This window comes from Thamnophis sirtalis, unplaced genomic scaffold (assembly GCF_051295495.1).
Source record: "Thamnophis sirtalis isolate CommonGarterSnake01/CBP01778 unplaced genomic scaffold, rThaSir2_p1.2 scaffold_2, whole genome shotgun sequence".
NCBI classification, from domain to species: domain Eukaryota; kingdom Metazoa; phylum Chordata; class Lepidosauria; order Squamata; family Natricidae; genus Thamnophis; species Thamnophis sirtalis.
Window position 1 is genome coordinate 100,924,010 of NW_028261382.1, and position 27,184 is coordinate 100,951,193.

The window sequence follows — 27,184 nt, forward strand, 5'->3', positions numbered from 1 at the left end:
CGGAGGGTTGGGAGGGGGCTTGCGCTGACTTCACCTGTTGGATGCAGAACTTGGGCTGGCTCGGCGCTTCCTCCGGAGAGGGAAAGAGGGGGGGGGGGAACCAGTCGGCTGGCTTGCCCGCAGCAGTTGGGAGCCTCCTGCCGAAGGTCAGCCCAGTCCAGGCCGGAGGTAGCTGGGGAAGGACAGAGGAGGGTCTGCTCTTGGCCAGGGCCGCTGGGCAGCTCCAGGCCCTCCTAGTCCCAGCTGGACCCGCCATTCAGGTGCCTCACACACCTATTAGCTTGTTCCTTTGGCCCTGGCACATGCCCTCCGGATTACCTGTATGACTTGCCCCAGGGAAAGGGTTGGGGAAGGAGAACCCTCTTTTAAATTTTTTAAAAAAATTTTTTAAACAAAAACAGACATAAAACATTTCATATAGTGCATCGTTTGGTTACAAGATTTTGTGCGTCCTTTCCATGGTCACCACTTACAATTATCTATCGAATCACCAATTGTTCATTAGGTAAACATAAGTACATTATTATCATTATATATCAGTTATTCAACTGTAATTGTTATCCCTTAATTTTAAATGAGTTATTCTAAGTATTGAATTCATACATACAACATCCTTTTGCATCAATAGTTCAACTCCAATTATTATTTCTACATTTTAAACAGAATATTCTATATATCGAGATCATGCAACATCATTCCATTACATCGTTCTAATCTGTTTAACAATGCTAAACCCTGAAAGCATTGCATATAAAAATTGTATTATCCTTAAAATATAAAAAGTTCTCCCACTTTTCCCATTACCATGATTTTTTATCTAACCATTGATAAAACAAATCCCAAACCTTGTAAAATTGTTCTTCTTCTTGTTCTCTAATTTCAAATGTCAATTGACTCATTTCCGCACATTCCATTATTTTTTGAATACTTTCCTCCTGCGTTGGTATTTTCTCATTTTTCCATTTTTTTGCAAATACAATTCTAGCTGCTGTTAAAACACAATCAAATATTTCAAATCTCTATTATATATTTCTGGTATAATTCCCAATCTTGTCCTCCTTGTGGGGGAGGGAGTGGTTGGGGAGGGGGCTCTGGTGCGCAGAGACGCCCTCCTGGGCCAAGGCGCAGCTGCTTCTCGGGGCCTTCTGCCGTGGCTAAGCCGGGCCATGCAGCAGTGTGGTTGAGCAGGTGGAGACACTGATCTTGAGGCAAGGCTGAGTCCTCTCTTGATGCAGCATGCAGGTAGGCTGCGCTTGGCACTGCAGGCTTCACCCGGTTGCCGATTTAAGCTCATTCCCAGTTTCAAAGCAGAAGCCAGCAAAGCAGCAGCAGCAGCAGCAGGATGCGGAGGGCTTGCTGGGCTGTGAAGGGTCAGCCAGTTCACTCGGCTGGGCTTTTATCTCAGCCCCCCAGAATCATTGGGCCAGTGGGGTTGATGGACAGATAAATACGTACATCTCTCTTTGACCTGTTGGCCCCACCCACATCTCACCGTAAAACATGCAAATGTTTTCAATAAATGAGCAGAGCCTTGTGGGAAAGCAGTCCTGTTGCAGCCCAGGCTTCCATCCTGACCGGCTGCTGGGAAGTGCTGGGAAGCTGCCTTGCAATTGCAGGGCCTCCTCAGCAGCCTCCCTGCAGGGCGGCCACCCTAACCCTGGCCCTGTGGGGAGACCGAGGCATGCCAGCCGTGGGGGGAGGAGGGGAGGGGGGAGCCCGGCCTGGGAGGTTGAGCCAGGATAGCAATAGCAATAGCAGTAGACTTATATACTGCTTCATAGGGCTTTCAGCCCTCTCTAAGCGGTTTACAGAGAGTCAGCATATTGCCCCCAACAATCCGGGTCCTCATTTTACCCACCTCGGAAGGATGGAAGGCTGAGTCAACCCTGAGCGGGTGGGATTTGAACCGCTGACCTGCTGATCTAGCAGTAGCCTGCAGTGCTGCATTTAACCACTGCGCCACCTTGGCTCACCCCAGCTCTGCTCCTGGGGTTGTCCTCCTCTCGGCTCCTCTCTGGGGAAGAGGTGCATCGAGGCCCCTCCCTCGCCCCCAGACCGTTGAGGGGCCCTGCTGCGGCTGCCGGCCTCCTCACTCCCCCCCCCCTCGCCTGCCCCAAAGGCCCTGCTGCTCCCAAGCAAGGAACAGCTTGGGCCGAGAGGGGCCACAGCTGCCTTGGTGGGCCCAGGGCCTGCTTGCTTCCCCCCCTCTGTGCAGGCAGGAAAGGGAGGGGGCGGGACAGAGACACCTGTGCTTCCCGGCCTCACCTGGCCAGCGCAGGGCAGAAGGAGGGGCCGGGAGAGCCTGGCACGGTCTCCCTTCCACAGCCCTACGCTTCTGGGCAGGGGAAGAGGAGGAGGAGGAGGAGGGAAGGCGGTGGAAATGAGCGCCCAGCCTTGCAGGACCCCTGCCCACGTGGAGACCGTCACCCCCCCATTTAGTTTGCTCCTTTTTCCACACTCGAGCAGTCCAGATGAGAGAAGTCAGAAGATCATGAGAGAGTCCCCTCCCTCCTTCCCTCCCCTCCCCCCTCCGTGGACCCTTTGCGTTGCTGCTCAGTCCTTCTAAGGCCATGGGGCCACCCACCCCTCCGAACCTGCCCAGGGCCCCTCCTGGCTCTGGAGCAGGGCCAGCAGAGTCTGTCCAGGGAGGGGGGATTTCTCTTCCCTCCCCCCAACCCAAAGTCTGCCTGCCCCCCTTCCCCTCCGGCTGCTCCCCTTCTCTCCTTTCTCCACGTGGACCAGCAATTTTCAAGGCAGAGCTGTGCCAGGAATGCACACCCAGGAATGCCTCTGCTCTTCCAAGAGCAACTTCCAGACGTGTGGCTGAGTGACGGCAGGGCCTTTTGCGGGGGGGGGGGGAGGGGGATTGCCGGGGGGTGGTGGTGGTGGTGGAGAGGGGGGATGATGTGTTAATTGTGGGAGGCAGCTGGAGGGGCGGGAAAGCTGCTACTGGCATCAGCCCCACACAGGAAGGGCTCTTGGCTGCTCTGCTCTGCTCTGGGGTGCCTCCTCCTCCTCCTCCTCCTCCTCCTCCTCAGCAGCCTCTCATTCAAAGTGGGGGGGGGGGGGGCGCACAGTGTTAGGTGGATGCCCCACCCTGGTTCTGGCAACAGATGAGGGGCTCCCTGTTTGTGAAATGCCTTTACACACTGTGTGTCGTGTGTGTGTGTGTGTGTGTGTGTGTGTGTGTGTGTGTGTTAGAAGATCTCTCCCAGCATTTCCACTTTAGCCTCTGCTGCTGCTGCTGGGCTGTGAAGCTCCTCTGAGGGTTTTTTTTTGGGGGGGGGAGCCATGAAGACCAGGACTTGCCCGTTCTGGCTTACGGCCTTGGAGGGACAGTCGGTTCATTCCAGGCCCAATAAATGAGCCTAAAGGAAGAGGAGGTCAGGCGCGGACCTCTTCCAGCCCTGGTTGGACAGGGGCCCCGTGGCTGCACCCCTAAAACCCCCTGGGGCTCCTGGGACCCCCTTTTCCTTCCTGCAGCTTCGCTTCCGGGTAGGTGCCTTGCCAGGGGCAGAGAGCAGCTTTGGCAATGAGTCACCTGGATGTGGTCAACCTCCTTGGTTAGGAAATGAATTCCTGGCCCTGGGAGTGGGGGGGAAGGAGGCTCTTCTCCTTCCTGCCTTCCTTGGGGTCCTGATGGTGACCCAGGGGGGGGAAAGGGAGGGGCGCAGCTGGCAGGGAAGGCGAGGAGCCTCCTGCCTTTGCTCCAAAGGGCCAGAAATGTCCTTTCCCGCAAAGAGTCAGCCTTCCGGTTGGCGGGATGGGCCCCAAGGGGAAAAGGCTCCGCTGTGCCTGCAGCTCAGCCCCTCCTGCCTTGCTCTTCCTGTGCCAGGTCCTCCTGCAAGCAGGTGAAGAGGCAGGTGCGATGGTGGGGGGGGATCGGAATGAAGTAACCTCCCCCCCCTCCACTGGAGTCCCTGCCTGCCGCCTAAGCCCCCCCTGCCCCCCTTCCTCTTCCAGGACATCCGCAACACGGTGGGCAACATCCCCATGGAGTGGTACCAGGACTTCCCGCACATCGGCTACAACCTGGAGGGCAAGCAGATTTACAAGCCCATCCGCTCCAAGGACGAGCTGGACAGGTTCCTGGAGAAGATGGAGAACCCTGACTACTGGTGAGGCTTGCCCCCTCCCCCACCCCCAGGAGGACCTGGCTTCTGCAGGGAGGGGCAGGTAAGCTGGAGAGCACAGCTGCTCATGGCTCCCCCCCCTCCACCCTGCCCAGGCGAACCGTCCAGGACAAGATGACCGGGGCGGATGTGAAGCTGACGGACGAGCAAGTGGAGCTGGTGAACCGTCTCCAGCGCGGCCAGTTTGGGGACGTGAATTTCGATCCGTACGAGGTAAGCAAAGGGCTGCCGCCCCTCCTCTCTCCCGGGGAGCCACAGTCAAGGGGGGGGGCGGCTCTTTCCTGCAGCTGCAGCCCCTCCCACCTCTGACTCCTTTGCAGCCAGCCGTGGACTTCTTCAGCAGCCAGGTGAGAATCCATCCGGTGACAAACCGGCCGGCGGACAAGCGGAGCTTCATCCCTTCCTTGGTGGAGAAGGAGAAGGTGAGCTGCTGGAAGAAGAAAGGGCTCCTCTGGGGAAGGGGGGTCTGGGCCCACCTTGGCCTTGCCCCGAATGCGCCCCAGGAGTCCCTATCCCCACGCAGAAACCGGCGATCCCCAGGGCTGGTGGGTCTGCGTGTGGCTTGCTCCGGGGTCAGGCAGCTGTCTTGGGTCAAAGTGGCCCCCGGGAGAAGCAGCCTGGGCATGGAGACACGGGAGGGATTGGGGCCCAGACCTCTTCCGGTTTACTGCCTGGGTGGGCACCTCGCAGCGGCCACCAGGACCTTTTTCTGAACGCCAACAAAACTGTTCAGTGGCTCCCCCGGGGAGTCTGTCCAGTTGATGCCCCCCCTCTCTCCAAAGGCTGGTCGGGGGCACCTGCAGGCAGGGCCTCTGCAGCTCTCAGAGGATGGCACGCTGCGTTCATGGCGGCTCTTCTGCCCTTGCAGGTCTCCAGGCTGGTGCACGCCATCAAGATGGGCTGGATCCAGCCCCGGAGGCCCCGGGAGGACACGGGGGTCTTCTACGACCTTTGGGCCCAGGAGGACCACAACTCCATCCTGGGGCGGCACAAGATGCACGTGCCCGCCCCCAAACTTCCCCTGCCCGGGCACGAGGAGTCCTACAACCCCCCTCCGGAGTATCTCCCGACCGAGGAAGAGGTGAGCAGCGCTGGGCCCGGCCTCCCTGGCCCCGAGGGAGGGGGAGTCCCAGCCGGTGCCACAGGAGGGGCGGAGGAGCCACCCTGGGATGGGGTCTCCCCTCCCCCCCCCCCTTCATCTCTTCTCGGCAACCCTTTGCAGAAACTCGCCTGGGAGCAGCAGGAGCCTTCGGAGCGCAAGCTGAGCTTCGTGCCCCAGCGCCACGACTGCCTGCGCCGTGTGCCCGCCTTCCCCCGCTTCATCCACGAGCGCTTCGAGCGCTGCCTCGACCTCTACCTGTGCCCGCGCCAGAGGAAGATGCGGGTGGGCCTTGCCCCTTTGCCCCTGTCAGGGTGTTTGGGGGAGGGGGGAGCGGGGGGCTGATCCCCATGGAGGCACGCGGGGGTTCCTCCCTGGGCCGCTGCTCCCATCTGGAACTGAGGGTGGGCGGCTTCCCTTCCAGGTCAGCGTGGATCCCGAGGACCTCATCCCCAAGCTGCCCAAGCCCCAGGACCTCAAGCCCTTCCCAACCGTCCAGGCCCTGGTGAGGCTGGGGTGGGGGTGGGAGGTGGGGGGGCAGGACTTGTGGCTCTGGGCTGGGCCGCTTTTCTTCCTGGGAGGGAAACTTTGGAAGGCTGGAGGAGACGTTGGAAACGGGAAAGTCTTGTGGCTGGGTTGTTTTTTTTGGGGGGGGGGGGGCTGCATGATGCCCTTTTGCGCTTCCTGTGGTTGCTTGAGTGGCCTGCCTGTCCCTCCCTCTAGGTGTATCGTGGGCACACCAGCCTTGTGCGCTGCATCAGCCTCTCTCCTGCCGGCCAGTGGCTGGCATCAGGTAAGTGGCCCTGCGCAGCCCCTGCTTCCCCCGCCCTGAGCACCTGCGGCGGGGTTCTTCCTGGCCACGAGGGGGGCCCTCCGAGGCAGGGAGAGGGCAGCGGGACGCCTGGGAGGCCGGGGGAGGGGGGTTCCCGCCGCTTGGCCTCCTTGCCCTTTCCAGTCGGAGCTGCAGCTCCAAGGCCCCCCCCCGGCCCCCCACCCTGCTGCAGGCTTGGTCTTTGGAGCTGCTCCTCATGCAGGGGGGGGAGAGGCTCCGCCTTCCAGCCAGGCCCCGGGACCCTTGCCGGGAGCCCCACTCTCAGGGCGGAGGGCGCAGGGCCATTTGGGAGGCCGGCCTTCTCTGAGGAACGGCTCTCCTGCCCAGGTTCAGACGACGGCTGCGTGAAGCTCTGGGAGGTCTGCACGGCCAGGTGCCTGAAAACTCTCCCGGTGGGAGCGGCGGTGAAGAGCCTTGCGTGGAACCCCAACCCCTCCGTCTGCCTGGTGGCCGTGGCTGTGTGAGTGGGGCTTCCAGCTGCCCCAGGAGGGCCCAGCCTCTGGGCAGCAGCCGTGGGGCAGGTGGAAGGGGGGGGCGCCCGGATGGGCAAGAATGAAGTGGGGGAGGGTCCTGGGTGGGTGAGGCCAGGGAGAAAGGAGGAGAACAAAATGCTCCCCAAGTGGGGGATGGTCTCCTGCCACCCAGGAAGTGCTTGGCCCTCTTTGCCACTCAGGTCCAGCAGAGAAACATCTCTGGGTGCCCCACTTGGCCCAGAGGAATGGCCTTGTTTGGGGGGGCTTCTCCCCCCCCCCAGGTGGAGAAAGGTGGGCGTCTCTCAGGGGGCGAGTGTGGCTTTTGCTTCCCTTTCTGCAAAAGGTTTTGTACCTGGGAGGAGGTGAATCTGGGCTGTGGGGCTGCCCCTGACACCTTCCTCTCCCCCCACCCCGTCCCTTCCAGGGAGCAGGCGGTGCTGCTGGTGAACCCCGGCCTCGGGGACAAGCTGCTCTGTGGGGCCACCGACCAACTCCTGGAAGGCTACGTGGCCCCTGAGGAGGCCCGCCTGCAGCCCGTCACGTGGGAGGAGGCCACCGAGGAGGAGCAGCGCCTGGGCGTGCGGCTCAGGCTGAGGTTCGGGAAGGTACGGCCTGGGGTTAGGGTTAGGGAAAGCCCCCCCCCCTCCTCCTCCTGTGCCCATCCCCCAAACCGCTCTCCTCCCTCAGCCCTTGAAGCAGGTCACCTGGCACAGGAAGGGGGACTACTTTGCCACGGTGGTCTCGGACAACAGCCACCTGCAGGTGCTGATCCACCAGGCCAGCAAGCGCTGGAGCCAGGCGCCCTTCCGCCGGAGCAAGGGCCAGGTGCAGCGCATCCTCTTCCACCCGCTGCGGCCCTTCTTCTTCGTGGCCACCCAGCGCTTCGTCCGCATCTACCACCTGCTCAAGCAGGAGCTGACCAAGAAGCTGCTGACCAACTGCAAGTGGGTCTCCAGCATGGCTGTCCACCCCGGAGGTGAGCGAGGGTCCCGGGGGCCACAGCAGGGAGGGGGCTTGGGCCTGCCCCTCCCGTGGGCACAGCGGCCCCCTCAGCCTGCCTGAGAGAGGGGGAGCCCTCCCATCCCTGCCTTGGCACAGAGGGTGGCAGCCTCTCAGCCTGTGCCCCAACGGCCCTTCCTCTCCTCAGGCGACAACTTGATCTGTGGCAGCTACGACAGTCGGCTGGTCTGGTTCGACCTGGACCTCTCCACCAAGCCTTACCGGGTGCTCAGGTAGGCAGCAGCCCTTCCCCCCCGCCCACTTTCTGGCCAAACTCCCCCTCCTCCAGCCCCTCCCTGAGGGCCATGGGGGTGGGCTTCCTCCCCGGGGACATGCTGCTCACTCACGGCTGAGCCTGGGCGGCTAGGTCTGTGCAGCTGGGACGCCGGCATCCCCAGGGCAGAGCAGGTCCTCCGGCCTTGTGCCTTCAGCAGCTCCACCCGAGGCTCCAAGCCAGCCCTTCCCTCTTGGGGCAGACCCAGCCGCCTCCTCCTCGCAGGGAAGGGCATTGTGGGGGGGCTGCTGGGTCACGCTTTCCCTTCTCCGGCAGGCACCACAAGGCAGCCCTGAGGTCCGTGGCTTTCCACCCGTCCTACCCGCTTTTCGCCTCCGGCTCGGACGACGGGAGCGTCATTGTCTGTCACGGCATGGTCTACAAGTGAGTGCCTGCAGTGGGGAGGTGGGGCACGTGGCGCCAGGGGGCAGAACTGGCACCGCTGACCACTTTCCCCCTCTGCCTCCAGCGACCTGCTTCAGAACCCGCTCCTCGTGCCGGTGAAGGTGCTGAGGGGCCATGCAGCAGCTCACGACCTGGGCGTCCTGGATGTCCTCTTCCACCCCTCGCAGCCGTGGCTTTTCTCTGCGGGCGCAGACGCCACCGTCCGGCTCTTCACGTAGCCCAGCTCCCAACAGACTTGGCAGGAGAGTGGAAGCCGGGGTTGCCGGGCCCTCTGTGGGCTCCTTTCCCTGGGAGGCCGGAGCTTTGGAGGAGGAGGAGGAGGAGGAGGCCCTGGGCCAACCTCGGACCTTGCAGGCCTCTGGCTGGAAGGGGGGGAAGCAGGGGGGGGCTCCTAGAGGGCTGAATACTCAGAGGGGCCACTGGGGGCTCTTCTGCGTCCTCCCGACGCCCCCTTGGGAAATAATAAAAGTGCCTGATTTGACCAGAACCAGAACCAGGGAGTTGCTGAGCTGCCTCTGATCCTGAGCCCTCCCCAAAGGTCCTGGCCCTCGGCTGTTTCCTCCCCTTCTGCAAGCTCTGCCTCTGCTAAAAATGCCCCCCAGCCCAGCAAGTCAGGTTTCCTGCTCAATCAGCACTTCATGCGCACCCCCACCCCACCCCCCTGGCAATCGAAAAGGGGGGGGGTGCTGTACAGAAAAGCCCCCTCCCCCAGACCTGGCCCTGACTTCCATGGCCAGAGGGAAGCCGACTCTCTGGGACCCTGAGGGCAGCTACGCCTGTCCCATGAGGAGCCCCCTCCTCCTGGCTGCCTTCCATGGGTCCAGCTTGGCCCTCCCGTTGGAAGCCCTTGGGTGCTCAGCTCCTCCTGCACAGCGGGTGCATTTCCTTCCTGGCTTTTGGGGCCTGGATGGCGAGAAACGTCCCTCTTCCGTGGTGGCTGCTCATTGGGCCAAACCCCTGGCGTGGGGGGTGAACGTTGAGGTTACGGCCCAGGAGCCAGGGCAGGAGAGAGGCCCACCCCCAAAGGGGACGTCCTAAGGGCAGGGCTGTGTCTTTGTGGTCCTCTGGGGTTGACCAGGGGACGTGGGCACAGGGGCCCTGAATGCAAAACTGGCCAAAGGGGCGGGGGTGTCAAGTGGGGAGACGGAGGGGGTGGCCCAACAGAAGCAAGGACCTCTGAATCTGGGGAACTGGGGGGGGGAGAGGAGGGGGAGCAGCAAGTGGCCGGAGGGGCCCTGCGTGAGGCCTTAGTTTCCCAACAGCTGCCACTGCTCTGTATGAGCCCCAGAGTCCTCCAGGAACGTTAAGGAGGAATTGGGCTGAAAGAGGCCGGATGGAGCTGTCCAACTTCCAAAGAGGGAAGGAAGCAGAGGGGGGGGGGGCTCTGTGAGCGTATCTGCCTCCTCTTGGAAAGGCTACTCTCTCCTCCTCCGTAGAAGGAACCTCTCCATGCCCCCCTCAGCTGCAGCCCTGCTGGGCTCCGATTCCAACAGCAGCAAGCCCTGGGGTAGTTGCGGTGTGTGTGCCCCTGCAACAGAGCTCCCTCCTGTGGCTGGGCCTGACCAGAGGCTCCCTACAAGAGTCCCACTGGGGGAGATGGAGGGAGTCTCCCTGGGTGGTGGTGGGGGGTCTTGTCAGCCTCTGTGGGCAAGGGAGAGCTTTCCTGCCCAGGAGCGGCTGGCTGGTCAATCAACAGGGGGGGCTTGGCAGACCCGTCCCCAAAGGCCGGCCTCCAGAAGCCACGGGGGATGGAGCGGCAGGGGGGGGGGTCTCCTCTCACAGCCCAGGAGCTAAGAAAGACCCTCGTGGTTTTGAGAAGCAAATTGTTTATTAAAAATAAGTCCTCTGAGTCTATATACAAACTCCGGCTGAGAGGAAGGTGCATAAGCTTTGGAGGTGCAGTGGGGTGCTCCCCCCCCCTTGCTGGGGATGGTGGAGGTGCGGTGGAATCAGGGGGCAGCTGCTCCTGTGTGGGGCAGGGAGGGTTGGTGGGCCGGGTAGGGCCAGGCTGCTCCTGTGCAACACCAAAGTCCCCTTCTGCCCCTCTGTGTTGGGTCCAGCCTACCCATGGGGGGGTAGGGGGGGGGGTTTGATCCCTGCAGAAATTCAAAAAACACCATGGAAACACAAAAAGGTGCACAGACTTCAGGTCTTCTCTTTAAGGGGTGGGGGGCAGGGGGGGCTCCGGTGGGCGGAGGCCGTGTATCTGGAAGACGTGCAACTTGTCCCTCGGGAGGTGGGAGGGCAACGTGGAGCTGTGGTGGTGATGGGGGCCTCCTTTCCTCTGCTGGTGGCCCCCATGGCCGGCCGGCCTCAAACGGCACTGCCCAGGCGGCCCAGCGTCTCCACCGCCTTCGCCCGCACTGTCGAAACGGGGTCCTTCAGCAGCAGAGTCAGCGCTGGACAAAAGGAGAGGCCGTCTGTCAAGCGGTAGCCCACTTGCCCCCTAGGCCTCCCCTGAAACCCTCCCCTGACCCCCCCCCCAACACCCCATCTGAGCAGCCGTGGGTGGAAGCCGAGCGCTCTCGGGGGCCACGGACCGCCTCGGCCCACGCGGCAGCAGCAGCAGCAGCCGGGGAGGGCTGGGCCGGCTGTCCGGGGCTGCTGCTCTGCCTGCGCCTGGCCCGGGCCCAGCTGCAGAGCGGGCGAGGGGCCAGCAGTCCCTCCCAAGCAGCAGAGATAGAATAATATTTTTCCAGTAGCATGTTTACACTGCAAATCCGAGACTCTCGTCCCGCCACAGCAGCCAGCCAGCGAGCGAGCGAGACGGTCTGATTTATGCACGGAGCTGCTTCCCGTCCATCAGCCCGTCCAGCTGCAGGAGCTGGGAGGGGGGAAGGGGGGGGCTGGCAGGCTGAGCGCTCGCATTCAAGACGGGAAGCTGTGGCGACCCCATCCGGAGTCCTTGCCGCTCCCCCCCCCCCCGGCATCCCCCCATCCCTGCACACAGACGGGCCTCTCTCCGGGACGGCTCCCTCAGCCAACGGAAAGATACTTTTCCCTTTTTTAGTGGTTTTTAAGCTCCGCTGGAAAGCTCAGATATTTTCCAAGCCTTCCTCCGAGCGATGAGGTCACTGCTGACAAGGGAAAACAGGAGCAAAGTCCAGGAAAGTTTATTACCTAACTGGATTTTCTGGCTGGTCTCGGAGGGGCAACCCTGGGGGGGGGGAGCCAGGAGGCACACAGGGGCCCGGCCCCACCCTCTGCCCCACAGCCCATGGCTGGGGCTCGCCAAGGACAAGGGGTCACCCAGGACGGCACCCCTTGCGAGGTGATGCTGGGCTGGCACGTCCCGTCCCCCCCTTGGTGCTCCGCGGCCGCCCTCTCCTCACAGAAGGGACCTCTGAGGATGCAGGCCAGGAAAAGGTCCCCATTTGGACAGGGGCCTTTCCCGGGACCCCCAAGGGTTCCTGCCTGGTATCAATGGCCACACCTGGGGTCCGGCAGCCCCCTACCCCACCGGAACTGCTCCCTCAGTCACTCACCAGCCATCAGTTCGTCCAGGTCCAGCTGCTGGTTCTGCTCTCGGTCCACGTGGAGGATAAGGAAGCCTTGGGGGCCAGGGAGAGAAGGACCCGTCAGCCCCCGGAGCACAGGGACCCCCATCCAAGAGAGCCCAGGGAGGGAGCTCCACTCCGGCCACCTCACCTACAAACATGGGGGCAGCAGCTCGGACGTCGGCCCAGTTGCTCTTGAAGTAGAAGAGGTTGATGCTGACCAAGCGGCCCAGCATTTCCGGGAAGTTCTGCATCTGAAAAGGAGGGAGGGGAGGCAGCTGGCACCAAGGGGGAGCTCTCCGGCCAGGGAGACCAATCCAGGGGCCACCTCCGTTCCTTTGCTGCCTCCTCCAAAGGGCCCCCTTTGGGACAACGTAGCGCCGGGCGGCCCTTGACCAGAGCTACTGAGCCAGCGAGGCCAAGGGGCCTGTCAACACCCCCAGGCCGGCCTCCAGATGCGGACCCTGAAAACTGCAGGTGGGCCAAGAGAGCCCGAGGGCCACTTCAGCCCAGGAGCTCGGCCACAGATCAGGACACTCCACTCGGGGAACGTTCCCCCTTCCAGCCAAGCAGTAGGGGACCCTCCCTCAACCCCCAAGAAAGGTTTGCCTGGGTTCCTAATCTGGACTCCCCTTTGGGTCTGGCTGTGTAGCAGCTGCTCCGGCACCTTCCCTGGCGCAGAGACTGGGAGCCGGAGTGCTTTGGAAGGCCTTCACCTGCGGGGAGAACCGGGGAGCTCACCAGGTGTTTGCAGACGTCGTTCATGAACTCGCCGTAGTGGAGGCTCCACTCCTCGTGCAGGTGCTTCTGGAACATCTCGCAAAGCCCCGGGCAGCTCACGATGGGCCCACACAAGCGCAGGGCAAACTTGCAGGCCTGCGAGGAAGGAGAGGAGGGGCTGAGGGACCCTCCCCGCAGAGGAAAAGGGCGCGGAGTCCCTCCCAGCTGAGGCACCCACCTTGACGACCTCCGGCCTTGGGTCCTGGAGATGGAGCAGCAGAGTCACCAGGCCGTAGAGGATCTGCTCCAGGAAGGCGTCTTCGCCACTCCCAGAGCTGAACTTGGCCAGGTTCCCAAAGAGGAAGATGGAGGCCTTGCGGAGGTTGGGCTCCTCCTGCAAGGGAAGCAGTCCTGTGTGTGCGGGGGGGTGTCCTCCCCTTTCCCCACCACGACCCCCTTCTCCTCCCCAGACTGCAGCCCCCTCTAGGCTGAAACATACGGAGGGAGGTTGCAGGATTTGGGTTTGGCCGGTCTAGAGAAAAGAAGGGCCAGGGGGGACACGATAGCAGCCTGCTAGCATTTGAGGGGCTGCCCCTAAGAGGAGGGGGCCAATTTATCCTCCACAGCATCCGAAGGCAGCGCAAGGAGCAATGGATGGAAAGCAATCAAGGACAGAAGCAGCCGGGAATTGAGGAGAAACTTCCTAGCGCTGAGAGCAATTAACCCGTGGAATAGAAGTTGCCTCCAACACTGGAGGCTTTTAAGGAGAGGCTGGACAAGCATCTGCCTGAAATGCCTGAGGGTCTCCTGCTTTGCCCCCAGCCATGCTGGACTAGGGAACAACTCCAAACGTGGCCACTTTTAAGACTTGGGGACTTCAACTCCCAGAATTCCCCAGCCAGCAGATGCGCAATTCCAGGGCTTTTCCACGAGTCTTAAAGTGGCCACGTTTGGAGATCCCTGGGCGAAAGGGACCCACTTGAAGGCATCAGGGCTACCTAACACATTTCCCCCCCCCAAGGCTCCCCCTCCCCCCTGCCACTTTGCACTCCTTACGCTGTCAAAGAAGGGCCGTATTCGGATGGTGACGTGGAGCAGCACGGAGTGGACGTCGCTCTCTTCAGTGAAAGCCAGGATCTTGGAGAGGCTGGTCATGGCTTCTAAGGCCACCAGGTTCTGGGGGTCGTCCTTGTCATCCAAGCTGCTGATCATGGAAGACAGCAGCTGGGCCCCGTACTTCCTCGTCTGCAGGAGGAGGGGAAACGCAGCCTCAGAGCATGTCAGGGCCTGGGCAGAGCAAGGGGAGACAGGTGCTCTGCATGTCCTGCGTGGGAGACTAACCTCTGACCCTGGGGAGACCACAGGGGGCCTGATCGGCTGATGGACAGCTAGATCCTTGGGGAGTCAGAGAGGCTCCGGCTGCCATTTCCCTGCCAGGGATCCCACCTCGCATGAGCAGCAGAGGCAGCTGCCCGCAGGGATGGAGACGGTGGCAGAGCTCAACTGACCCAAACCCAGGAGGCCTCACCTTCTCCGGGGAGCCCGAAGCCACATTGCCCAACCCGCGAAGGGCCATCATCCGCACCACCATGGAGGAGTCTCTCAGCCGGGCTGTCATGCTCTCCATCAGGGTCTCCAGGAGGACCAGGTCGTTCACCACGTTGCTGCTGAGGAGCTGAAAGAGGCCCAGGACGTCTTCTGTGGTCCGCCAGAACGGCTGCAGCCTCCTTCCACGCGATCAGCCCACCGAAGGGCAGAACTCCTGCGTGGTTAGCTGGGCCCAACGCTTGGTTCAGTTGCCCAAGGACTCTTCCTCTACCCAACGGCCAACGGCCCCCAGGAGGAGAAAGTCCTCCTCCATTTGCAAGGGATGGAAATGCCTCCTCCACGAGGAAGTCCTTCCTCTTGGCCCCAATCCCCCCTCCCAGCAGCACTGAGCCTTGCCTTGGGCCCAGCAGTGGGGCTTCTGGAGGCGAGGTGCAGCTTCTCACTCGCGTGTGCAGGCTCTCGCTCCTCAGAGCAGGATTCAAACGCTCTGCCTGCTTCATGGCCAAGAGCTCCCCCCTCCCTCCCATCCGACTGTGGGCTTCCCTGCCAAGCCTCTTAATCCCGGCTGCTTTATCAGCTGAGACACTAAGAGGCAGCTTCCTGGCGCAGCCCCCCCCCCCAGTGCCAACCCCCGCAGGAGCAGCTGCCCTGTAATGGGGACCATTTGGGCGCCCCCCAGCCAGGGCAGACAAGTTGTCCCAGGGAGGGGGTTACGGTGCCCTGCGCGGGAGCAGAGGAAGCAGCCTGGCCCCCTCCATTCCTCGGGGTGGTACGTGAGGGGCGAGGGGAGAGCGGGTGGCCTCATCCACTGGGTGCCCAGGCAGCAGCCGAATCCCCAGGAAAATTAAAAGCACGGAGAGGGGGGGGAAGCTGTGTTCCCCACAGTGAGGTAGGCAGCAAGTAAATTTAGCAAATGCATAAAACAAAGGTAATAAATCCCCATGGTGGGCAGTGCAGGGAGACAGGCTCAGAGCAATGAGACAGGCTGAAGGGATCAGAACCAGGCGGGCCCCTCACGTGCTCAACCCATGGGCATCTGGGCAGTAGGTGCCGAGGGCCGGAGGCAGCCAGGCCCCGCTAGAGGAGTCGGGGGATCCCCATCCGCTGCACGAGACCTTCGCTCCCCTCCTCTCCGTCCTCTGGGGCCCCTGGGTCTGCACTTGTGAGCCTCCAAGAGGGAAAGGCGGCACTGCCCAGGAGGGAGCTCAGAACGTGGCACTCACCTCTGCCAAGAAGGCGGTGGTGGTCAGCCGTTGGCTGTCGTAGATGCTGTTCAGCATGGGAGAGAGCAGCTTCACGATCAGAGGGAGTTTGGGCCCCGCGTGCCTCGCCATGGCCCTGGCAAAAGAGGCCCAGAAGTCCTCCGGGTGAGCCTGGCACCCTCCCTGCAGGCCTCTCTCCACCCCTTTCTCCCTCCGCCCGACCCTCAGCGGGGCCCTTCCTCCTCCCTGCCCAAACCTTCTCTGCAAGGAGCCCCCTCCCCACCTCTGCAGGCATTTCATTACCCAAAGAGGGAGCATCGTCAGTGCTAGAAGGGGGGGTGATGTTTCCAGAGGGGAGGGAGAATGAGGGATCTTTGGGGCTCTCTGGGCTGTTTTTCTGTAGACGTCTCATTACCCAACTAGGTAATGTCATCAACACACTGATAAAGCTACCTAGTTGGGGGATGAAACGGCTTCAAGCCAGCCACACACTCTGAGGTCCCCCATCCAGAACAGCTACCAGTCTATCCTCCCCTATTGACCCTCATGGGGGTGTGGAGATCCCTCCCTCCCAGGGGGCTGCAGCAAAGGACCCAGCCGCAGGCGGGACAATCCCAGCAAAGGGCCCGATCCGGCCTGTCGCCCGCTCACCTGGCCAGGAAGGCCACTCCGTCGTAGTGCTTGTCCGGATGACGCAGCAGCTCCCAGCCTCCGTCCTCCGTCACAGCCTGGCTCACTGACTCGCTGCCCCCCTGGCTCAGCATGGCCTTGAGGGTCTCGATGGCAGAGCTGGGCAGGAGGAGGAGGAAGAGGAGGGTGCTGAAGCCCACTGCCCAGGAGCCCAGAGGCCGCAGGACAGCCGGAGCTTAGCCCAGGCGGGTGACGCTGCCCACCTGCTCCCGGGAGCCCCCCAGGACGTCCTCCTGAAGGCCAAGAGCTCCGGAGCAGCCGCTCCACTCATATCTGCTGGGGGGGGGGGACGTGATGATTCCCTGGCAAAGTGAGTGGGGGTCCACCTGGGAAAGTCTCCCGACGGCCTCACTGCAGTCCTTTTCCTTCTAGGCTCTTGCCTGCCACACACTCTTATTATTTTTACTCTGCTGTTTCATCAGGGGGGAAGGGGGATATTTGGGACCCACGAGGGCCAAACTATTCGATGGGGAGATCCAGGGAGACCCTAAAGCAGGAAATCCCACTCCTCAGCCGGGGCATCCTGCTGGGGGAGGGAGCTCCAGCAGCCTCAGCAGCCCCTCAAAAGCCCCCCACCCAACCTCTTGCCTGGCTGAGAATCCTGCCAATGCAGTCCTTCGGGGCAGGAGACAGAAGCCCCTCCCCACCGAGAGAAGAAGGACCCCAGGGGGGCTGTGCAGACATCCAGAGAGGTTGAGATCTTGGGCATCCTGTCCTCTCAGCTTCTGCCCACCCCCCCTTCCAGATGCAAACCCAGGTGTTGCCTAGGAAGGTTCTCCTCCGTGCAGGTGACGCTCATTAGCCCAAAGGTGGTTTTGCTTCAAAGGCGAATCGGACTTTCTGGTTTTTCTTTAAGGCCTTTCGCTTCTCCTCCCCAAAGCTTCCTCCGTTCCTCAGAGGAACCAAAGCCTTCAAGAAGAACCACAGAGTCCCATTTGCCCTTCAAGCAAAAGCTCCTCTGGGGGGGCAGGAGTTGCACAACACCGCAAGCAGCTCAAGACCCGAAAGGGGGGGGGCTGCAAAGGGGCCTCCCCAAGTGCTCCGGGGCCACCTTACGCCCCTGGCAGCACGGCCCCTCGGAGCAGGGCCCCAGCACGACCCCCCCGCCCTGCTGGCCCACCTGACTGAGCTCCCAAGCCTCCAGGTGCCCCAAAGGAAGGGCCGCACGGCTGGACTGCAGGTGCCTCCCAGGGCATTCAGCCACCCAGGTCCCCAGGTGCTCCGATTGGAGAGCCCACGTGCCCCCCTCCCCACATACGTTGCTTCCCTCCCCCACCCCCTCCTCTCCTCTGCCACTGGCCCAGCCTCCCCCCCCCCCGCGAGACACCCAGGGAAGCCCCGGCAGGCAGCCCAGCCCGGGGGGGGGGGCGGGAGCGGCTGCTGCTGCCGTAATCCAGCCCAACCTGGGGAGGGAGGGCATCCCGGCCCCCCTGGAGGAATGCAGATGCAAACCACACGGCCGTCTGCAACAGGAAGCCCCATTTAATGTTTCCTGATTTGGGGGAGAGGAGCGCTAATCCCCCGGCGGAGGTCAGGCCCGCCTTCATTCCTCGGGAGCGATGGGCCGTGGCGCTTCAGCCGTTTGCTGAGCCGTTTGCTCAGGAGCCCAATCAGTCCCACCTGGTGGAGGGGGGGGGAGGGAGGAGGGGGAGGCCCCGTCCGTTACCTGCAAGGGTCGAGGGCGCGCAGGCTCTGTCCCCGGCCGAGGCTCTTCCGCTCCTTGGACTGCAGGTGCCTGGGCAGCTGGACCCCCACCGAGCAGCTGACCCGGAGCAGGAGGCAGACGAAGAGCTCCGCGTAGAGCCCCCCCACGGCCGCTCCAGACTCCCGGACAGACATGATCTCATGCAGCGCACACGTGGCCTGGAGGGGGGGGAGGGCAGCCGGATCCATTTCTGTCCCCCAGCAGGAGGCCCCCCTCCCTCCTCACGCACCTCCTCGCGGGGGCTCCAGGTCAGCTGGGACTCAAGCATCTCCCCCCCCCCCAGCAGCCCCAGGAGGCGCAGCTCCTTCCTCTCCCCCAGGCCCCCCACGGGCACAGGGACTCCCCCCCCCCACAGCATGGCAAGAGAAGTGCAGGCAGCCAAGGGCCCAAAGGGGTCTTCAGCACCCGGCCAGGGCTCTCAAGCAGCCCCCCCCCCCCAGAGGTCCAGAGACCCCCCTGCCCACCCAGCGCAGGGCAGAGGGCAGCAGGAGGAGGGCAGCCCCAAAGGTGCCCCAGCGGGCAGGCTGAGAGATACGCGCTGCGTCCGGAAGGAGGGGCCACACGGACAAGGGAGCCTCCCTGGGCACAGGGCAGGTGAGGGTGCCAGGCTCCCAGAGCGCTGTGCCAGGCGTCAACAGGGAGGTGAACCCCACTGATGCCCCCTCGCCAGATACACCCCCAGCATCCCTCCTCCATCAGCAGCACAGGGGCCCTCCGGCTTCAGGAGCCCCTGTGGGGGCCAAGGCAGCCACCTGCCCCGTCACAGGTTCAGCCGAAGGCTCCCCCCCCCGTGCACCTGGGAGGGGGGGAAAGGGAGCGGAGGGGGGGGGCTGAAGGGGGCTGCCTGGAGACTCACCGAGAGGGGATGGAAAGTGGCCACGCGCTCCGAGCGGCTCCCCCGCAGGAAGGACTTGTTCTCTTTGTACGGGACGTCCCGGTTGACTTTCTCCAGCAGCAGCTCCAGCACCTGGGCGGTCAGGGGGGGCTCCGAGGCCAGCGCCCGCCACATGGTGCAGCTGCAGCTACAGGGGGGCAGGGAAGCCCCTTCAGCCCTGGCCAGCCTGCCTGCCTCCCTCCTCCTTTGCCAAGGAAACGCTACCAAGGAGGGCAGCTGCTCTGGGGCAGACCCCCCCCCCAGGCAAGGCCCCTCACCACCCCAGGGGCCCCCAAAGGGGGTGGAGGGGAGATGGATTGCCAAGCCCCCCGTGGCCCTCTGCCGCAGCTGAGTCCGCGGAACCCAGAGGGCCTTTGGGGGAGGGAGGGGGTCAAGAGGAGCAGCCAAAGACCCTTCCCAGGGAGGCCTCAAGGGGTGGGGGGTGGGAAGGGCCCCCTCCTGCCCCCTGAGCGCCCCCCCCCGGGGCAGAAAAGGCCCCAGACACCCCAGAAGTCCCCAAAGGGGCTCCGAGGCGCAGGGGCTCCCGGCCCCCTCACCTGTCCAGGGGGAGGCTGTGGCTAAGGAGGCTGGACACCACCGCGGCCTTGTGCTGGCTGGCCAGGATGCGGACCGTCTGCTGGGTGGCCTTCTGGACCGACTCCTCTGGAACCTCCTGCAACTTGAGGTGGATGGTGTCCAGGAGCTTCGGCACCTGCAAGGGGAGGTGGAGGGCCAGGCTGAGAGACCCCAGAAGGGGGAGAAGCCCCTTCGAGTCACATCATGGCCAGTTGCCCCCCAGGATCCCTCCCTCCCCATCTCTGCCAATGGACTCCCTCCCTCCCTTCCGGCAACCCCTGAGCCTCTTGGGCTGCAATGAAGAGAGGGACGGCCGACACAAGGAGGGCCCTCCCTGCCCGCCCCAAAGGGACCCCCCGGCCCTCTGCCTGCTTCCCCAGAGCCCTCCGGGGTCTGCCCTGAGCAGGAGCAAAGAGCCCAAAAGGACCCCCGGGAGCGTGGCCCCTCCCAGGGCTCCCCCGGGGCCCCTTTCCTTCAGGGGGCTTCCAGGCCTGCAGAGGGTTGAGTGGGCAGGGGTCCCGGGCAGGAGGGACTGCAGTGCTGGAGGAGCCGCCAGAGCCGGTGTGCCCCGGGGGCCCCACCTTCTCCAGCAGGACCACCCCTCGCTCCTTCAGGATGGAGTTGATCATGACCGCAGCGGCCCGGGAGCAGTTCCGGTCGGGGTCCGCCAGGCCTTCCAGCATGGAGAGCAGCAGGCTCAGCAGCTGCTCCGGGGGCAAGTGCTTGCCTATGACCTGCAGGGGGCAGCAGAGAGAAAGGAGGCCGCTAGGGGTTCTCCTCGCCACCAGGGGGCAAAAGTCCCAAAGGCCCAGCTTGAAAAGCCTCTTTGGGGCACCCCACTCCCCCTTCAGCCTCTGCCTCCCTCGAGGACCGGCAGCCACTGGGGCAGCCCAGGGCAGATCGAGTGGGGAGAGACCCATCGCCCCCCCTTGCCTGGAAAGCCCCCCCCCCCAGTGGAACAGAAGGAGCCTCCAGCCCCCCCCCCCAGGCCCAGAGGCAACCAGGCGGCTGACACCCCCCTCCACAAAGCCACAAAGCCCCACCCTGGCGATATTGCAGCACGCCTGGAAGAGGACGGTCACATCTGGATCCTTCAGGCCGGGCTTCAGGGCTTTCAGCTGCTCCACAGATTCATCCTTGTGATCCTGGGAAAAGCCTGGAAAGAGATCCACTGGGTCACGCAGCCCCCTTGCCACGCTCTGGCCGATCGGCCCGGGCAGCTTTCCCTGGAGCAGACACTACGCCCCCCTCCCTTTGCAGCTGCTGACCCCTGGAATACAGCAAGGAAACACTGCCCCCTGCTGTCCGCAGAGTGGGACTGCTTGGAAGGAAAGGGCTCTGAGCCCCTCCAAGAGAGGCAGCTTCTTAGCCCCACTGGAGGAACGGACGAGGATGGGGGCGTCCGTGGAGCAGCCCCCCCAGCCCCCCCCCAAGGGTTACCTTCGTAGCACAGCTGCACGTAGAGCAGGGAATGGACGCAATCCACTGCCTGCTGGCGGACGCTGGGCAGGGAGTCCGTGCAGCGGGGGGAGAAGAGAGCCATCAACACCCCCAGGTTGTAGAAGGGGACCACCTTCTGAGAAAGGAAAGGGGCACTTGAACCCCGTGGCCAAAGCCCCCAGACCCCTTGGTCAAGCGGCCACAAAGGGGGGGGGGCAGCCAGAGCCCATCCCAGGCAGCTACAGCTGGGCCTCCCCTGTGGGGGGTCTGAAGGCGCCTGTGACGTCCCCCTCCCAAGCATGCGCAGGCCAAGCACAGCTGGCGGAGGCTCCGGGCGGGTGAGCCAAGGGGTGCAGCCCATGGGGGGGGGGGGGGAGACACTCACGCTGACGTTCAGCTTCTCCCGGTAGAAGAGCAGGAGGGCCGCGCTCACTTCCAGGGCTCGCTCCCGCTCGTGCTCCTTGGTGGACTTGATCCAGGGGCCCAGGTGCTGTGGACAGAGCAGGCGGATGCAGTCCCAGACCCCCCCCCCGGCCAGCTGGATCCCCCTCCCCGTAAGAAGGGCGGCCGCCCTGGGGGGGTCCCCTACCTCAAACATGGTCTGGAGGCCGTGCGGAGTCATGTGCCGGTGCAGGAGGCTCTTCAGCAGGTCCTTGAGGGCCTCCAGGGTGGCACTCCAGAGGGGCTGCCAGGGGGCAAGCAGAGCCCTTCAGTCTCGGGGGGGGGGCAGGGGAGAGGGAAGTGGGGATGGGCTCTGGGACAGTGGGCGGGGGGGGCGGAATGGGCACCAGAGGGGAGGGTGGGGTCGGGATGGCACAGACAATTCCCTGCCCGCCTGCCAGATGCCCCCAGCCAGGCTCTGGGCTGGTACCTCTCTGGGCCGGGCCTCCCCCTCGGCCGCCTCTCCTTCCTTGGGCGCATCCGGTGGCGGAAGAGGGAAGACGCTGTGCAGGCAGCCGTCCACCAGCTCCACCTTCTCGGCCTCGCTCAGGGGGGGCTCCAGGATGCTGCCCGGCAAGTTAAGGCTGGAGTAGGAGACTCTGGGCGGGGGGGAAGCCCCCTCCCCAAGCACAGCCTCAGTCAGTTGGCCGTGAGGAGCCCCAGGGCACGGCAGCCATGGGGGGGGGGCTCCTGGGTAGATGGAGTGGAGAAAGCTGTTGGGGGGGTTCCTCCCCCCACACCTTCCCCCCTTGGGCCTCCCCAGGAGCCGCTCTGGGGGGGAGCCGAGAAAGGATACACCAGGTACATGCAGGCGTTCATGGCTCTTTGGCGGATGGCCGTGCGCAGTGCGTCAGGGGGCTCGGCTTTGATGAAGTCCTGCAAAGGAGGAGGAGGAGTGAGGACCCCCCCAGAAGCCCCCCACCCACCCCAAAGGAAGACTCTCCTCCGTCCTGGCAGGGAGGGGCAAAGCGGGGCTGTCCTGAGCCTCGCTTGGCCTTCCCTCTGGGAGAGGAAGGAGACTGTGGGGGGGGGGAGCAGCACCTCCGCTGGGCCCGCAGTTGGGGGGGGTCTCCCGCTCGGACCCAGAGCTGGGCATCCGGGCATGGGGGTGGAGGTGCTGCTGCTTCCTGGCCTGCTGCCAGCTGCTCCTCACCAGCATCTGGGCGACCACTTCGGCCTTGCGGGAGAAGCTGAAGTCCCCCGACTGGGCACCCTGGCAGACGGCCTGGCTGATGAGGGAGACGCTGCGGATGAGGCAGAGCTTCAGGGTGGCATCCTGGGGACGGAGGAGGAGGAGGAGGAAGGAGGAGGAGGCCCTGAGGGGCTGCAAGAGGCACCGAGCAGGAAACTCCCCCGCTCCCATGCGCCAGCACAGAAGTCAGCCAGAGATCTCGCTGGCCCTTCCCCTGTGCTGGGACTCGAACCCACTTCCCTCACGGAACGGATAACAATGTGTGTGTGTGTGTGTGTGTGTGTGTGTGTATGTATATATGTATATATCTATATGTATTGATTTGATAAGAGGAAATTTGGTAAATATTTTAAATGGTGAAAAAAGGGGAAAGTGTTAGTTAAACTTAGTCAAACTATTGCTAAATAAATGACTGATAACGATAACAATGTCATAATTTGTATTGACAGGATAAAGGGGAAATTGGATATAAATTGGAAACAATGATTAAGAAAAGAGGTTTAAAGCTTTTTGTTACTCAATATAATTATTTTTTTATTTGGAATGTGTTCTAGAGGTATAAATGTGGCTGGATGAGATTGAAAAGGGGTACCGTATTTTCACCCATATAACCCGCCCACGCAAATAACCCGCCCACGCATATAACCCGCGGGTTTTCCGGATCGTGTAAAATATCTTCCGTATACCCCGCCCACGCATATAACCCGCACACGCATATAACCCGCCCACGCATATAACCCGCCCACGCATATAACCCGCGACGAGTAAGAGAGAAGGGAAACAGCTGAGATCGGGGTGGGGGAAGAAACGGAGAAACAAGCCTGTGTACCGGTAAGCCTCCGATCGTGTAAAATATCTTCCGTATACCCCGCCCACGCATATAACCCGCAGGGGGGCGCTGTGCATGTAAAAACCGCATATAACCCGCGGGTTATATGGGTGAAAATACGGTAATAAGGGAATCCCACTATCTGGTTCTGGAATGCTTGTTATAAAGGGACCTTAAGACAACGATAGTCACCTGGAGGATGAGAGCTATGATGATAACAATATATATATATAAGTATATGTGATGTAAAATAGATAATTTGATATGAATCAGAGGTGACGACTGTGGAACAGATGCACAAAAACTCCTAGTAACCAATTGAGACACTTTTTACAATTGGAGGATGATTTTGTCTGTTTATCAAAAAAAAAAAAAAAAATGGGGGGAAAAAAAGAAGTCAGCCAGATCTCGCTGGCCCTTCCTCTGTGCTGGGACTCGAACCCACTTCCCTCACAGAACTACCACAGGAAGTCGGGCCCAGAAAGGGCCCAAAAAGGGGGCGAACCCCAAGAACGGCTCTTCTAGAAGGCAGCCCACCACTAGGTGCTCCATCCATCCAGGGGGGGCTGTCAAAGGCCAGAAGACCACCCCCCAGCTCTCCCTGGCTAAGACGGACCCACCAATCCAGAGAGTTCCCTGGGGCCCAGAACCCCGGGGAGGGGGAGAGAGCCCCTCCCCACAGAGTTAGTGCAGAGACTGGGAGGAAGGGGTTAGTAAGAGCAGAGCCCCTCCCAAGAAACCCTCCAAGGGCCAGCCCTGCCCTTCGGCTCTTCCGGGGGGGGGGGGGGGGGCTCAGGTAGGGTGATCCCATCCCGGCAGTCAAGAGCCATGTGGGCTCCATTATGGGCAGGGGGTGTTTGTTTGGACCGCTGTGGGCTTCCCCTCTTGGTAAGCCCCTTGCAAGAAGGGACAGGCCCTGAGGCCCCCCCACCCCACCCCCTGCAGTGTCAGGGCAGGGAAGCTTCGGAGCCCCAGAGAATCCCTTGGGCCAACCAGCTGAAAGCACCAGGGCTCCCAAGCTGAGGGTCAAGGGGGGAGGAGGCTCTTTCAGGCAGCCCCCCCCCCCAGTCCTTTTCTGAAATGGTGTGGGAGCTCCTTTGTGAGTTTGGGCTGGACTAGAAGACCTCCAAGGTCCCCTCCAGCTCTCTTATTCTGTCCTGCTCAAGCCTTCTGCCAAGCTCAGGGACACCCCCCTCCCCATTTTCCTTCTCGGGCAGAGCAGAGCTCTTCAGGTATTCATCCAGGTTTCCCGGTGCAGCCCCCACCTGGCGAAGGGTGCCCCCCCCTTCCCTCTTCAGCCCCTCATCCTCTCTGCCTGGGGAGCCCTTCCCCCCCCCTCCGAGGCCACGTTGGCTGGCCTGCACACACACACACCCCGGCTCAGGGGGCTCTGCCAGGGGACCCTCGGTGAGCCAGGGGGCATCGGGGCAGCCCCCACCTGCCCCGCGGCACTTCTGCCCCTCCTCCCCCAGCTCTGAGAGAAGCAGAAGAGGCAGAGGGGGGAGAGAGAGAGAGAGAGGCGGGGGGGGGCTGTACCTTCGTCTCTACCTTTATCCCCAGAACCTGGCAAAGCAAAGGAGACGGGCATTAGCCACTCTGGGGGCCCGAGAGGCCCCTGCGGCTGCCAGCGGGTCCGGCGGGCAGGAGGAGGCGGTGGGCGGCCTCACCTTGGTGTTGAAGTAGGAGAAGACGTTGCGCAGGATGTCGGCCTCCAGGCGGGCCAAGACCAGCTCCCGGGGCGCCTGCCTGGCCACGTAGCCGTAGCAGAGGATGAGGGCGCTCTTCACCTTCTCCGCCTCGTGGTCACTGCGGTCCTGCACGGGGGAGAGGAGGGGTCAGAGGCAAAGGCACCCCCCCGTCGTCCCCCCCGATGGTCCCGCCCAGGACAGGAGGGCCCCCACCTTGAAGAGGCTGAAGAGGCCGGCAGTCTTCCTGAAGACATCGGACTTCACAAAGTCCTCCAGCTGGGCCAGGACCTCATCCAGGTGGGAGACGGCACAAAAGCCCAGGCAGGCTGCCAGGCCCTGGGCAGGAGGGAGGAGGGCCAGGGAGGTCAGTGCGGGAGCAGGGGGAGCCTCTCCAGCGGAGGCCCTGGGCCAAAGCCCAACCGCCTCCAGGCCCCTCCAACGGGGCTCTCCCACGACTGGAGGACTTCAACAACCGGAATTCCCCACCTGGGCGTGGCTGGCTGCGGGACTCCGGGCCCACAAATCCTGAAGCCCCTTCCGCCCAGAGGGGGCTCCGGCTCCTCGGCTGCCCCTCCCTCTGCCCCCTCCGGGGGATGACCAGCAGACAGTTGGCCAGGCAGCCAGGCGAGGGCAGCGGCCCCCCTCCTCCCCACCAGCCCCGGGGCCCACCTCTCGCTCGGCCTCCTCCTGGTATCGCGCCGTCTCCAGCAGCTCCTGAAGCTGTTTCCGCACCAGGTCCTTGTTGGCACAAGCAGCCAGGCTCACCCCGAGGGCCTTGTAGAGGAAGGTCTGCAGGGGGGGGCCAGGGGGGGAGCCCAGAATTCAGGCTGCAAGGCCTCCTTCGCTGCTTCCCTGCAGGGAGAGCCCAGCCCAGGGGCCACCATCCCTGCCCCTCCGCCCAGGCTGAGAGAGATCGCCAGCAGGCAGGAGCCCCCCCCCCACCGACCCCCCCCCCAGCTGACCTTCTCCAGAGACCGGCCGTTGTAGCCACTCAGCTGCCTGCACATTTCCAAGACCAGCTGGGCAGTCCAGGGCACGTCCGAAATGGCATCCAGGGTCTTCTGGAGGAACTGCGGGGAGAGGCGGGCATTTCAGGGTGGCATCCACCCGAGGGGCCTGGCATCCTGGCCCTCCTTGACCAGGGAGGGAGGCAGGACAGTGGCCAGAGGCATCAGTCCAAAGGGCCTCCCAGAAGCTTCCTGGGCAGCCCCCCTGCCTGCCCCTCTGGTGCTGCAGCCGTGTGGTCAGGCACAGCCCTCCTCCTCCCACGCCCTTGCCTCGGCCTGAGCAGAGCAGGAGGGCAGCTCCTTCCCGCTGCAAAATCAGCCAGAGGAAGCCCAAATGCCCCCAAGCGCCCCCCCCTTCCCCCAAGGACCCCCCAAGACCCGGGGATCCCCAGTTGCTCTTCCTGGGGCTTTTCAGCCTCGGTCTCTGTCGTTGTGTGGAAGTGGCCCCTGTGGGCAGAAGGGCTGGGGGGGGGGGCTCCCTTGAGGAAGGATGACCACTGCAGCAGTGCCAGGGCAGCCCTGGGAGGAGATGCCCGGTCAGAGGAGGGGCTGGAGGGGGGATCATGTCGTGCCCCCCCCTTTGGCTCCCTGGGCCAGGCCTGACTCCCCCCCCCCCCCCCGCTCTTCCCTGGAGGGGGATGGGGAGGCTCACCTCCAGCAGCTGATCCTGCCAGTCCTTCAGAGGGAGGGAAGCCCCCGGGTGGGCTGGAAAAGCAAAGGGGGGGGGGAAGATGAGGGGAGGGGCGCCCATCCCCCCACATCCTCCCACTGACCTCCGCCCATCCCCCCCCTCCACACCCAAAGGAAGGAGGCCCCCCATTGCGAGGAGGAGGAGGAGGAGATGCCCGGAGGGGCCTTCATCAGCATCCCCCCCCCCCAGCAGCCCAACTGTAAGTGGGGGCCATTTGGGTCCATCCTCTCTGCAGGCAGGAGGGGCCCAAAAGTGGGCAGGAGGTAGCAGTGAGAAGGAAAGTGGGGTGGGGGGACCCTGATCCACTTGGGGGGCATGCGGGGTCTCCTCCCGCCTTACCTTCCAGGTGCTGCAGCAGAGCAGGGAGCCGGGAGTTCCAGAGGGGCTCGGCTGTTGGGTGGATGCTCAGGCGCAGGACCAGCAGCAGCCGCAGGGCCCCCGCCCCACGGCCCTCCCCCAGGCACGGCTGGGAAGCCACGATCTACGGGGGGGGGGGAGGAGGAGCTGTGTCTTTCTTGCGGGGTCTGGCCCAGAGCAAGAGGGGGAGGGTCCCAAAGCCCCTTGGCTGGGGGAATCCAGAGGGGAGGGGGAGGGAAGCCCCCCCCCCAGGACGAGGGCAGAGAACGGCCCAAAATCAGCCGTGAAAGCCTGAAGGGGGGAGTCAGAAACACCTCACCTCCCACCCACCCCTGCCCCCCCCCAAGCGGAGGGCTGCTCCCCCACCCCCCCTTCCGCTCACCAGCAGCCGGGACATCAGAGCGTGGGGGGAGGGGAGGTTTCCTGCAAGCAAGGCACAAGGCCTCAGAATCAGATTTTTGGGGGGGCTCCCTCCCCAGGTTGCCCCCAGGAAAAGGGGCAGTGAAGCATAT

General features: G+C 63.2%; 2 protein-coding genes across 5 annotated transcripts in view; one reads left to right on the top strand and one right to left on the bottom strand.

Annotated features, from left to right (window-relative positions):
* Nucleotides 1-8,535, top strand: part of BOP1 (BOP1 ribosomal biogenesis factor) — a 53,230-nt gene extending 44,695 nt beyond the window's left edge. For all 3 annotated transcript variants that reach the window (XM_087706557.1, XM_087706558.1, XM_087706559.1), the window contains exons 4-16: nucleotides 3,964-4,118; nucleotides 4,229-4,346; nucleotides 4,454-4,555; nucleotides 5,002-5,214; nucleotides 5,356-5,517; nucleotides 5,657-5,737; nucleotides 5,956-6,025; nucleotides 6,392-6,524; nucleotides 6,962-7,142; nucleotides 7,225-7,513; nucleotides 7,685-7,769; nucleotides 8,087-8,194; nucleotides 8,280-8,535. In XM_087706557.1, the coding sequence (XP_087562683.1) occupies nucleotides 3,964-4,118; nucleotides 4,229-4,346; nucleotides 4,454-4,555; nucleotides 5,002-5,214; nucleotides 5,356-5,517; nucleotides 5,657-5,737; nucleotides 5,956-6,025; nucleotides 6,392-6,524; nucleotides 6,962-7,142; nucleotides 7,225-7,513; nucleotides 7,685-7,769; nucleotides 8,087-8,194; nucleotides 8,280-8,433 (1,851 nt within the window). In that variant the 3' untranslated portion in view covers nucleotides 8,434-8,535. The remainder of the gene's footprint in view (nucleotides 1-3,963; nucleotides 4,119-4,228; nucleotides 4,347-4,453; nucleotides 4,556-5,001; nucleotides 5,215-5,355; nucleotides 5,518-5,656; nucleotides 5,738-5,955; nucleotides 6,026-6,391; nucleotides 6,525-6,961; nucleotides 7,143-7,224; nucleotides 7,514-7,684; nucleotides 7,770-8,086; nucleotides 8,195-8,279) is intronic.
* A 1,495-nt stretch (nucleotides 8,536-10,030) lies between these two features.
* MROH1 (maestro heat like repeat family member 1) overlaps nucleotides 10,031-27,184 on the bottom strand; it is a 29,779-nt gene continuing 12,625 nt past the window's right edge. Inside the window, exons 15-42 of one of the 2 annotated variants that reach the window (XM_087706554.1) lie at nucleotides 27,055-27,095; nucleotides 26,655-26,796; nucleotides 26,277-26,329; nucleotides 25,580-25,687; nucleotides 25,287-25,406; nucleotides 24,831-24,953; nucleotides 24,597-24,743; nucleotides 24,466-24,492; nucleotides 22,062-22,184; nucleotides 21,705-21,784; nucleotides 21,339-21,474; nucleotides 21,057-21,152; nucleotides 20,853-20,957; nucleotides 20,468-20,603; nucleotides 20,071-20,183; nucleotides 19,609-19,761; nucleotides 19,009-19,163; nucleotides 18,434-18,599; nucleotides 17,539-17,735; nucleotides 15,834-15,971; nucleotides 15,204-15,318; nucleotides 13,961-14,107; nucleotides 13,489-13,677; nucleotides 12,671-12,826; nucleotides 12,454-12,588; nucleotides 11,864-11,966; nucleotides 11,701-11,766; nucleotides 10,031-10,614 (exon numbers count right to left, since the gene is read on the bottom strand). In XM_087706554.1, the coding sequence (XP_087562680.1) occupies nucleotides 10,529-10,614; nucleotides 11,701-11,766; nucleotides 11,864-11,966; nucleotides 12,454-12,588; nucleotides 12,671-12,826; nucleotides 13,489-13,677; nucleotides 13,961-14,107; nucleotides 15,204-15,318; nucleotides 15,834-15,971; nucleotides 17,539-17,735; nucleotides 18,434-18,599; nucleotides 19,009-19,163; nucleotides 19,609-19,761; nucleotides 20,071-20,183; nucleotides 20,468-20,603; nucleotides 20,853-20,957; nucleotides 21,057-21,152; nucleotides 21,339-21,474; nucleotides 21,705-21,784; nucleotides 22,062-22,184; nucleotides 24,466-24,492; nucleotides 24,597-24,743; nucleotides 24,831-24,953; nucleotides 25,287-25,406; nucleotides 25,580-25,687; nucleotides 26,277-26,329; nucleotides 26,655-26,796; nucleotides 27,055-27,095 (3,356 nt within the window). In that variant the 3' untranslated portion in view covers nucleotides 10,031-10,528. The remainder of the gene's footprint in view (nucleotides 10,615-11,700; nucleotides 11,767-11,863; nucleotides 11,967-12,453; nucleotides 12,589-12,670; nucleotides 12,827-13,488; nucleotides 13,678-13,960; nucleotides 14,108-15,203; nucleotides 15,319-15,833; nucleotides 15,972-17,538; nucleotides 17,736-18,433; nucleotides 18,600-19,008; nucleotides 19,164-19,608; nucleotides 19,762-20,070; nucleotides 20,184-20,467; nucleotides 20,604-20,852; nucleotides 20,958-21,056; nucleotides 21,153-21,338; nucleotides 21,475-21,704; nucleotides 21,785-22,061; nucleotides 22,185-24,465; nucleotides 24,493-24,596; nucleotides 24,744-24,830; nucleotides 24,954-25,286; nucleotides 25,407-25,579; nucleotides 25,688-26,276; nucleotides 26,330-26,654; nucleotides 26,797-27,054; nucleotides 27,096-27,184) is intronic. The other variant, XM_087706555.1, reaches the window with a different exon arrangement.